The 12,221-nt window shown below is 39.7% G+C and overlaps 1 protein-coding gene across 7 annotated transcripts in view; it reads left to right on the plus strand.

The window, feature by feature from the left end:
• Positions 1-12,221, plus strand: part of CPNE8 (copine 8) — a 240,834-nt gene that overhangs the window by 173,163 nt on the left and 55,450 nt on the right. For all 7 annotated transcript variants that reach the window (XM_073877714.1, XM_073877713.1, XM_025879525.2 and 4 more), the window contains one exon: positions 1,038-1,099. In XM_073877714.1, the coding sequence (XP_073733815.1) occupies positions 1,038-1,099 (62 nt within the window). The remainder of the gene's footprint in view (positions 1-1,037; positions 1,100-12,221) is intronic.

The following is a 12,221-nucleotide window of genomic DNA, read 5'->3' on the forward strand; positions in this document are numbered from 1 at the left end:
GTTGTCCTTGGGATTGTATGGCCTCTGAGGGAAGCTGAAGTTTTCTTAAGAAATCCTCCTTCAGTGGAATCAAACTAGAGAGACTCAGGTAGGTATGAAAAAGTTTAAGTTAGTAAGAAATACTGTACTCTTTACAGGCCACGCTTAACTATTAAAACTGATGGCATGCGAAAGTACTGTTCATAGTGCGTTAAAATTTACAACCTTGTAGGATGCTGGGCAAAATCAGTACACGAAGGTACAAAGATGAAAGTATCTTGAAATTAAAATCCTATTCCTTTTTTTTTTTCTTTTTTGGAGAATTCAGGTGTAGCTTTTTTTTTATTGGAATGTAACTAACACACAATGTTACAGTTTCAAGTGTACAACATATTGATTTAACAGTTCTGTACATTACTCCGCCTTCACCACGATAAGTGCAGTCACCAGATGTCACCACACAATGTTATGACGATATTGTTGGCTGTATTTCCTCTGCTGTACTTTCCACCTCCGTGACATTCCTTCTATATTATACTGAAGATTTTATTGTAAGATTACATTCTCTTAGGATAAGCACAATCTAAGGTCTCTCCAAGTTTCCTTTTAAAGATTTCTATACTGCAAGACACTTAAAATATTAGAGAACCTCATTACAGGACTGTGAGAAAAACACACATTTCCTCTTATAAGGCTTAACTCACTGATTCTGATTTTTTAGTTTTAACCATTTTTCAGCTCCTTTCATCTTTCCTTTTATCTAAAGTGGGAAGTAACACAGTGTCCTTGTGGACAATTTTCATGATATTCTTCAAAGGAAGTACACTGGTCATAGAAAGGAGTTAATTTTGTTGGCCCCTTTCATTCTGATCATTTTAAATGTAAGAACAATCAGTCCTGGCAGATTTTAATAAAGAATAATGTTATTGATTTTTAAAATGTGATGTTCCTCTCTGATATGAAATATGAGTTCCTCTCTAATACTTAGGATAAAGTCCACTTGGGGTTGCAATTAGTACTAGTAGGTAATTCTACCTTGTTTTTCTTTTCTTTTTCAGGTAACCTTACTCTCTTTTTTAGTAGAAACAGAAGTTTCATTCCTTGATTATATTAAAGGAGGGTAAGTCATTCTCAAACGGTTCCTTGCTTAAACATTTCTTTCAGTGTGTCTGGCAAGTGCTACCACTAGGTAATAGGCAGCTGAAGTGATCATCTTTATTATAATTTGATGGCAGACCTTTTGCATTTTTGTTACAGGCTTAAGGAGATAAAGACAAAGAGCTATTACTTTTGGGGAAAATTGCAACTTTTCTTTACCAAGAGAAAAGATTTTATTGTGTCAACAATAGTTGCAGATAAAGCTATTCTATGTCATTTCAGAGAATATTTTCAGTTGCCAACATATGGGACTTCTTATATGCACTTTTCATTATTTGTGAAATAGAAGAAAAGCTTGAGGGCTTGTTGTAAATGTATATTTGAGCTCCAGAATTAAAGAATGTATCTTGTCATAAAATCATCATGCAGAAATGGATGGTGAATAGTCATTTTCTTGCTCCCTATGCTTCTAGGCAGGAATATATTTCAGGAAAAAATCGGTTGTTGTAACCATTCTTGAAATTTTTCAGAGTCCAGACACAGCCTGTCTTGGTAATATATTATGGATTCTTATACCCGAGTAAATAGGGAGGTTTTTTTTTTTTCTTCAGTTTTGTTTCTATTTTTAACCTAGTTGTGACTATTTTTTCATAACCGAGCATCCCCAGATATCGAAAACAGTCGTTCATTACTATACCATCTAAAATGTCCACAGATTCTAATTTATGTGCTATTACCTGTATTTACAATATACAGAAATGGTGAGAGGTAAATTTGAATGTGGTTAGTAACTTCATGACAAATAATAGCGGCCAGAGACAGCACTCATGTAAACCTCTTCCTAATTACGATTTGGCAATTTTTTTTCTAGTATCAGTTCACTGGTAGAATGTCATGAGGCAGAAGAAAGGGATGAAAGAATGAGAAGGCTAAAGGAACAAAGATAGTTTACCAAAAAAACAGAGAGCTTGACCTCTTTGCTCTTAGTCAAGGAAACAAAAACAAACCCCAAAACGATACTTGCTTAAACGGAGAATCAATGCTACATATGGACATCTTGCACCCCACCACCTGCGACACAGACACAGAAGCTACGGTGGTTGTTTCAATAAAGTTAAAGGAAAATGTACTAAAGTAGAAAAAATGTTAGCTGTTCAAGAAAAACTTCATAAGTGAGCCTTTGCGTGAAGAAAAAGGAGACATATCTTTATTTAGGGTTACAAACCGAGAAAGACAACCCAACTCAGTCAATGTGCTTGTCCAGAAATGGTGAGAGGAGGTGGTGTTATTGAAACTTAAAACCACAGCGAGGGAGAAATTTCAGTTGGTATCATTTGCTCAGTGATTAGTTGACGACTTTTGCTCAGTACTGTGGGTCAGGGGGAAATTTTCCAGGTGTCTCCACCTCAAGATAATGATCTCAATTCCAGGAAATGGCTGTGCTTTTCTGAACTCCACAAAACCATGGCAGTTGCAAGGTGGAGTCAGAATTGTCAACTGTTCCTTCGCCCCTTTTCCCCTTCATTTCCTCTTTTTTGATCATTGGTGTATGAAACATTGCCATGATCAGTTGTGGTGGGCAAACTCGTTATGGTAGAGTACCTTGTTGCCCAAGTGCTTGCCTGCTGCTTGGGGTCCATCCCATCTTTCCATAGGGGGCAGAAGGGCATAGGGTTAGAGCAGTAGACACAGAAGCTTCAGTCATAATTAACTTGGGAGCGGAGGAGGAGGAAGAGAGGCGCTTCTGGAAACAAGCAAAAAGTATTTTGTATAGCAACCAGATGCTTAATCCCAAAATTAATACAGTATTGTATTCCCGATTGAAGGATGTTTCCTATTTTGTCAGGCGACCAACTAAAGAGATTGGATGATGGTAGATAACTTTTAATATGATTCCAAATTTCACTGAAGATGGGATTGTTGATACCGTGAAACCAAGAGGACTGTATGAAAATTTTTTTTAAATTTCTAATTCTACTTTGGAGGAAGTATTTATCCAGGTGCAACAAGAGGTATTCGCCAGAGCACAGACACGCCCTTGTTCTACCAGCCCGTAGTTGAGTGCAATTTGATTATCTAGGACTACTGAAGCAAGGGAGTCCAAGGATAATTGTAAGTTTTGTAGGGCTGAAGCAGTATTGTGGGATAATTCCTCTAGAACGTTTGTTCGATTACACAGGGTGGCTTTATGATAAGCAAATCTTCCCCAAGGGGCCAACATGCCTATGGCCAGACCAATTCTAATAATTACTATACCTTAAGCCCTTTGGGTTCTATGAGAGGCAGTGGAGTTTATGGGTAGGATAGACAGATTGGGTTATATGAATCCTAGGGTACATTGTCCAGTGACCCAGGCATTGTTAACACGTTTGAAGGCTAAGGTTTGGTTAGCTATTCTCATAAGGGTTGCCCATATGGGAAAGATAATTAAGAGGGCTGCTACTGATAAGTATATACCCTTCAGAAGCTCACCAGGATTCAGTTGCTCTTGTTTTATCATTCACAGTGGTGCTATTGATGATGGGAAAGGAAGAGTTGGTATGGAGGGAAGATAGGGGTCCTGTACCGTAAGGTTTATTGAGATCACAGTAAGGATGGAATTTGGGGGGCACCTGGGTGGCTCAGTTGCTTAAGCGTCTGACTCTTATTTTCGGCTCTGGTCATGATCTCAGAGACCTGATATAGAGCCCCGAATTAGGCTCTGTGCTGGGCATGGAGCCTGCTTAGGATTCTCTTTTTCCCTCTCCCTCTGTCCCTGCCCCCTCCCACTCTTACTCTCTCTCTCTCTCTCAAATAAATATGTCTTAAAAAAAAAAAAAAAGGATAGAATTTGGGTTTAGTTTGATCATGGCAAAACCACTTACAAATACTCCTTTGATGGGACTTTCTATGTATCATTCCCCAGGAACTCTTTGGACCTAAATATTGATAGTAAGTTTCATCATTTGTCTTCTGTTCTTGATGACCTGGCAGAGGGCAGTAGCATTAGGGTATGTGAATGAAATGGAATTGCAACTTGATAGATTATAGTGATAAGCTAATGCAAAAGTGAGATTTAACATCTGTAGAAACCAGACTAGGTCCCAGGTGGACATATGTAATGCAAGAAGAGAAATTGTGGACAGGAGTAACTTCAAAACAAGGAAAGGAGGTTAAAGCAAATTGGGTTAGGGCACCTTTGAGGGAGTGGGGAGGAGCAATTATATTTGACCAGAGGCATTGTGCATGATCTTAATGATCTTAATCTGTGGGGGCAATCTTACTGAACTGAGGGGAGTTAAGAGGGAGTATTTTGTATTTGCTTGGAATGTATGTGGGTTATGACATACCCAGCAATTTTTTAGGGGGATCCCCTGGGCTATGGTTTGGGACAGCTTAACAGTAGAGTTAGCATTCCAATCAGAGAAGGTTCCGTCTTTGATAGAATGTAGTAATAAGGGTATTATTAACTGGTTTTTCATCTTTAATTTGCATAGGAGTTGGGACTATAGAGTATCAAGTCTTATGAAAGCCTAAGGGTCATTAAGGAATTCTCCATTTAAGAACTCAAACCAAGGAGGCAGCCAGAGGTCATAAATGACTTCAAGCCAGTCTTGGGTGGGGAAAATAGAATGGTGGTGAAAATGGGACAAAAGGGAAAAAATAAGAATTACAGTAAAAGTAGGGTTCTGGCTTGGGCCTGGATTTTGAGTATCAGCTACTTCACTGGATATTGTCTGCTTCAGTTCTCTAAAATGGGGGTGACTCTCCAGCCATTTTTAAGATCCAAAATCCTTTTTATTTATTTATTTTTTCATTCATTTATTTATTTATATTTATTTTTATTAACATATAATGTATTATTTGTTTCAGGGGTACGGGTTTGTGATTCATCAGTCTTACACAATTCACAGCGCTCACCATGGCACATACCCTCGCCAGTGTCTATCACCCAGCCACCCCATCCCTCCACCCCCCACCACTCCAGCAACTCTCAGTTTGTTTCCTGAGATTAAGAGTCTCTTATGGTTTGCCACCCTCTCTGGTTTCATCTTGTTTCATTTTTCCCTCCCTTCTGCTATGATCCTCTGTCTTGTTTCTCAAATTCCTCATATCAGTGAGATCACATGATAATTGTCTTTCTCTGATTGACTTATTTCGCTTAAAATAATACCTTCTAGTTCCATCCACATCGTTGGAGATGGCAAGATTTTGTGGGGTCTTTTTGATGGCTGCATAACGTTCCATTGTGTATATATGTGCACCACATCTTCTTTATCCATTCATCTGTTGGTGGACCTCTAGGCTCTTTCCATAGTTTGGCTATTGTGGACATTGCTGCTATGGGTGCACATGCCCCTTCAGATCACTATATTTGTATCTTTGGGGTAAATACCCAGTAGTGCAATTGCTGGGTCATAGGGTAGTTCTGTTTTCAACTTCCTGAGGGACCTCTAAAGCCCTTTTTAAATGAGAAATGTGAATCTATGAGTCAGCCCCTTGTAGCTTTGCTGCGCATGAGTTGGTTGGCAATACCTGATAAGGTCCTTTCTATTTTGGCTGTAAAGAATCTTAAAGTTGATGTCTCTTCAAGTATACTAGATCTCCAGGCTTAAGGTCATGAGTATTTTCTTTGTCTCCTGGGAGCACTCTGTAAAGTGAATCTTTAACAAATTTGGCCTTTTCATATATATTCTGCACAAGTCCCTTATAGTACTGGAGAATTCTCCTTATAACAGAGTGGGGGGCAAGTGACCCTCAGTTAGTTTCATAGGATGCCCAGTGATGATTTTGAATGGAGACAATTGAGCCTTGCCAGTATGGGTAGATTTTAGATTTAAAAAGACAATGAGGCAAGGCTTTGGGCCAGCGTAGACCAAAGACAGTGGTTAGTTAGTCCAACTGAGTTTGGATTATGCCATTAGTGTGTTGTGTTCAACTAATCTTGAGGATTAAGGATGATAGGTGCAATGAAAACATTAAAAGATGGGTTAGATTTTGCAGATCTTTTGGACAATTTGACCAGTAAAATGGGTTCCTTGATTACTGTGTAGCTGTTGAGGAATACTCCAATTGGGAGTGATTTTTTTTCTAATAGGTTTTTCACCACTGCTTTAGCTGTGGCTTGCCTGCAAAGGAAATGTCTTGATCCAGTGAGAAAACATACAGATCATTACCAGTACATATTTACATGTGGTAAATGGGGGAAGCTGGATGAAATTAATTTGCCAGATGTCAGAAGGTCTGTTGGGAAGAGGAAATTGACCTAAGGCGGTGTGATATGGTTTTGCAGGATCGTGCAAGGGACAAGTAGTACATTTTTTTGAAATATTTGTTGGGCAACAGTTGGGGATGGCTTCTAATAGTACTGTTGCGCCCATTCGACCATTTTATGTGTGCTCCAATGTGTCATGTCATGGATAAATTTAAAAAGAGCTCTTGGGGCTCTGTTGGGTAGTACAGATTTATTTGGTCCCACCCAAAGGTTGTCTGGAGAAGTCCGTCTAGGAGCCTCTTTCATCCGTTTCTCCCTTACATCTTCAGTCCTATTATGTTGAGTTTGTTTTATGTAATTTAGGGTTAAGGGATGAAAGTCATACAGATGGACGTTTGTGAATCAGAGGTATGAAGTGCCACATTTTTGGTGGCCTGGTCAGCATGATTGCCCTTGGCTTCAGGGATATCAAATTTGGAATGAGCTTGAATTTTTATAAATCTAAGCTGAAGGGAAAGGGAATGGTGTCAAGCAGTTTTAATATTTAAGTTTTATTTTTATGGATTGTCCAGAGGATGTTGGAAACCCTCTGTTTCCAGAGCATACCAAAATCATGGGCAACCCCAAAAGCATATATGCTGTATATAGACGGTGAGAGCTTTATTTATTGCCAGTTGCCATACACTTGTTAGACATGTAATTCAGCTTATTGGGCGTAACGAGCCAAGGGCAAAGAGCCTGCTTTGAAAATTTTTTCAGTGGATACTAACTACAGAGTATCCTGCACTGTATTTTCCTTGATCATTTTTAATGTAACATCCATCAATAAACCCAGTAAAGTGTGCATTTGGGAGGGGAGATTTATGAAGGTCTAATTGAGGGGTAAATAATGAGTTATAAGGATGCACTTGTGTTCAGTTGAATCTTTGAGGGGTAAGGGAAGTAAGGTAGCAGATTGAGAGGTGGACAACAAGAGAATGAAATGTCTAGCAAGGATATGACTGGCAGATAGATGTTCTGTGTGGTGGGAATCTAAGAGAGTTTTAACTGTATGTGGGACTAATACCTATGGGGAGAGTTTAGTAGTATTTTTTTGGTGGCAGTAAGGAGTATAACGGCAGCTGCTGGGGGATGGAGGCAGAGGACAACCTTTGGCCACAGGGTCTAATTGAAGACTATAATATCGTGTGGGACATTGGTGGCCTCCATGCCTTTGGGTCAGGATTCCCAAGGTGTTACTGGAAAGTTCATGGACAAAGAGCAGAAGGGCAGTTGGCAATTAGGGTGTCCTAGATTGGGGAAGAGATAAGCTGGTTTTTTAAGGGTATGAAGGCTTCTTGGGTCTCTTGAAGCCATGGGATAGGGTCTGTAATCTTTGTAGTTAGGGGGACATTTAAGGTTTGAGCTTTGAGGGAATAATTGGGAATCCAAAGGCGACGGAATCCAGTAAGGCTCAGGAAACTCATTATTGTCTTTTAGTCTAGGCTTGAGGGAACTGGGTGATGATAGTGGTTCTGTCTGGTTCTATTTTTAGCTCATCTGGTGTTAAAAGATGGCCTAAGAATTTGATAGAGGCAGAACAGAATCGTAATTTATCTTTAGATATTTTGTATCCTTTGTTGGCTAATTGTTGGAGAAAAGGGTCAATGTGAGAGGCCTTTAGGGTAGGGAAATATAGGGGAATATAAAAATTGTTTATATATTGTAATAATATAGATTTCCCAGGGAAATTGAAATCTTTAACGTCAGCATGGAGGGTTTGAGAGAAATAGGGCTTTTGGTATATCTCGGAGGTAGGGCTGTCCAAGTGTATTGTTGATTGTTCCTTGTAAAAGCAAAAAGAATTGACTTTGGGTGTCAAAGGGGATGCTGCATAAGGCACTGTATAGGTCCCTGACAGAAAAAGTAGTTGAAGGATGTGGGGTCAGGATGTAGGGTGATGGGGTATGAATATAGTGTTAATTGCCCTAAGGTCTCGAACGAAACGCCATCCTCTATTACGGGCTTTTTAATTGGCAAAATGGGGGTATTGCGAGGTTTTGTAATGGGGATGATCAATCCTTAGTTGAGAAAATCTTGAATAAGAGGAGTTATTCCTTTAATGGCCATAGGGCTTGAAGGATACTGCTTAATAAATATTGAATAAGGGCTTTGGTGGAGCAATTTGAACAGTTATTGGGGAAGTTGAGAATATGTGTCCTCTCTTGGTAGAGGAAGTTACCCGTAATGGATCAGGGAGTACATTTAGGAATGGGAGGGCAGTGGACTGATTGGAATTTGGGCAGATAGGTAGAATGAGGAATTCTGAAGATTGAGAAGGCAGATCTGATAGCATTGCTTTTTCTTTCTCTTTCTCTTTTTCTTTTTCTTTTTCTTTCTCGTGGCTGATTTAGTAACCCTGATTTCTATTCCAAGGCAGGAGATGAAAAAACAGAAAGGGGTTGAGGACTGAATAAGTTGTTGCAGTGTCGATAAGAATGAAACGGTCCTCATTTTTGAATTGTTACAGGAATTTCTCTTGCAGTGTTTGCTCGGAGAAAGGGAAAATCTCCTTTTTGTCCTCAGAGCATCCCTAATCTGATAAGGGAATTGTGTTTGAGATTTGTGGGTGATTTGGGAGCCACCTTTCATATTTCAGGCAGTCCTGTTTGAAATGTCTAGGTTTTTTGCAAAAGAAACAGGTTTTATCAAGTTGAGCTGGATGTTTTAACTTGTGACATGGATTTGGGGTTTGCTTTTTGTAAAGCCATGAACTTAGTCATTTGTTTTTGACAGCTCAAAAATCTATCTGGTCTTCTTTCAGTTCTTCTTCAACAGATTTTGCCAATCTTTAGCCGTGGTGTCAAGAGCATAAGGCCCTTTTGGTCTGTCAGTTGGGGTCATGTTGTTTGACCAGAGTTGAGATTGAATCAAGGAGGCCCTCTAGAAATACTGAAGTACACAATTTGGTTGTTCTTTCATCCAATCTAGAGATTCCAGAATTTTGGACAAAGAATTTTTGGAATTTATCAAAAAGCTCTAAAACAGGTTCTTCCTTTTTTTTTTTTTTTTGAGTACTCTTTTGTATTGCCTTCCAATTTATTTGAAGTGGCCATGTATGGGGAATCACTTTGATTAAGTTTGCAGATATTTTAGAAGTTTTTTCTAGGGCCCCATTATAAGGAAGTTTAAAATCCCATAGGGAATCTTCCCTTCCAGCTTTATTCATCCATTCTTGGGCCTGTATAGGTCCAACAAGCATGCACACCAGTTGGTAAAGGTCAGAAGGGCCTGGATTATAGGCAGTGAGAGTCAGTGTTAGTTGTCAGGTAAACTCTTCTGAATTTTAGAGGGGGTTAGGAAAGTCTCTTGAAAGATTTAGAAGTTCTCTTTTGGACCAGGGGGTGAAAGAAAGATCTGATTATCGGGATTAGGGCCAGTAATTTCAACTTTGAAAGGTACTATGATGTTGGTTTGGGGAGGGTTGATGGTGGAGGGTGGGGAGAAGGGGGGAAGTTTCAGAGGAGCAAAAAGGAAGTTTGGAAAGATCTGGATACAATGGAGGGGGCAGAAGCCGTGTGGTAGGGGACAGGGAATTGGAAATGGAAGATAGGGACAGGGTAATTTTTGATTTGGTGTTAGATTGTTCTGTTTCAATCTTTCTTCAATTTTTCATTTTTTTCTCCTTTAAGGAGGTTATGATTAAGGCATTGGTTCTCTTAGAGGCTTCTAAGTACCAATTAAAATAGGCTTTCTATTGATTTTGTGAAGTAGGATAGCTTTGCCTCTACAATTCTGCTCTTAAATACAACAATTTAGGGATATCAAAGGTGCCCAGTGGGGCAAGTAAAGTTTTAAATCTTCGTTAGTAATTTGAACCCAGGTTGAGAAAAACATACAGCTCCCTGGGCCGTGGATTTTATACATAAAACCAGCTGGGGTGCTAGATGACTGTGGATCAGCAAAAGCTCTTTCTGAGAGATTGGTACGCATTCTGTATTGGAAGAATCCCGCCCTGAATTGCTACCAGTTCTGAAGTGAGGAAATCTCCTCCTGAAAGAAAAGTCTCCTGACCTCTTCCAAGGGGGAGGTTGGAGATGTGAGAGGACTACACTTTAGTCACCTCCTGGGATTATAGAAGCCACAGGACGAGCGGCAACAAGGGGCTTTGGTGCATGCTTTGGCAGGTCCAGAGGTTCACAGGGGGTACCTAGAAGGTCCACATCCCATTCTCATTGACAATTGTTAAAGAAGAACTTCAGAAGTGAGACTATGAGCAAGGAAAAGGGAGACAGATCTTTATTTATGTTTGCAAATTGGGAAGGACAGCCCAACTCATTGTTCCTGTCTGAAAAAGACAAGGCAAGGTGGTGTTTTTAGAACTTAAAACTGAAGTGATGGAGAAATTTCAGTTAATATTGATTGCTCAGTGATTAGCTGACCTCTTTTGCTTAATATTGTAGGACAGGGAATGTAACTTCCCAGGTATCTAAACCTCAAGACATTTATCATGAGTCCAGGAAGTAGCTGCTCTTCCAGGAACTCCACAAAATGGTGGCAGTTGCAAGATGGAGTCAGAGTTGTAAACCCCTCCCTGACCCCTTTTTTTTCCTCATTGCCAACTTGCCTTAGTATACCAATGTCTGTGCATATTTTTATCTTTAGAAGATGGGAAAATAGAAAGTTGAGTTTGTCATAAAAAATAGATTCTTATATAAGTGAACACCTTAAGAGATGTAGATAATAGTTGATAAAGAAAGATGGTAAAACAATGGACATGCCTTAACATTCTCTTTATAAGATTAAAAAAAGGGTTTGAGGGTGCCCGGGTGGCTCATTCGTTAAGCATCTGCCTTTGGCTCAGGTCATGATCCCAGGGTCCTGGGATCGAGTCCCACATCGGGCTCCCTGCTGGGCGGGAAGCCTGCTTCTCCCTCTCCCACTCCCCCTGCTTGTGTTCCTGCTCTCACTATCTCTGTCTCTGTCAAATAAATAAATGAAATCTTAAAGGGAAAAATGAAGGGGGGGGGGATCCGGAGGGGGAGATGAACCATGAGAGACTGTAGACTCTGAGAAACAAACTGAGGGTTTTAGAGGGGAGGGGGTGGGGGGATGGGTTAGCCCGGTGATGGGTATTAAGGAGGGCACATACTGCATGGAGACTGGCTGTTATACGAAAACAGTGAATCATGGAACACTACCTCAAAAAGTAATGATATAATGTATGGTGACTAACATAACACAATAAAATAAAATAAAATTTTAAAAAAAATCTTTAAAAAAAGGGCTTGATACATCTTGCTATAATTTGTATTGAAATAATTATTTGAAGTTTTCCCATCCAAGTACCAACCAGACCTGACCCTACTTAGCTTCCGAGATCAGACGAGATTGGACGCATTCAGGGTGGTATGGCCGTAGACCAATTATTTGAAGTTTTAAAATGCTAAAGTTTCCTTTTGGTTTTTGTTTGTTTTTTGTTTTACTTCATGAGCATATGAAACATGTGTGTATGAAAGAAGTACCCTGTATGTTTTGTTAACAGTGCAAATCTAGTAATTTTCTTATTCAGAGAAAGACAGGGGAGAGGCCAAGGGAGAGAGAGAATCCTAAGCAGGCTCCATGCCCAGTGCAGAGCCTGAAGGGCCTTGATCTCACAACCCAGAGATCATGACCTGAGCCAAAATCAAGAGTTGGACGCTTAACAGGTGCCCCGCAAATCTAGTAATATTTTGATTTGCGTTTATTAGTAAAGGACATTTTCAGAATCTGTTACCAATAAATCACTTTTATTGGTTGTACACATTCTCCTTTTAAGGATTCTTGGGCTAATTAGACCAAATGGGTTTTCTACACTATCTAGAGTAAAGATGGTCTTGACTGTATCATACTTGCATATTTTTCTGCTGCTTACAACCTCCCAAGATTTTTTTTTTTTATCTTACACACTTCCTACTTACAGTACTCCCTA

This window comes from Callorhinus ursinus, unplaced genomic scaffold, assembly GCF_003265705.2.
Source record: "Callorhinus ursinus isolate GAN/ISIS: 27379988/994484 unplaced genomic scaffold, GSC_fseal_2.0 scaffold27, whole genome shotgun sequence".
NCBI lineage: Eukaryota > Metazoa > Chordata > Mammalia > Carnivora > Otariidae > Callorhinus > Callorhinus ursinus.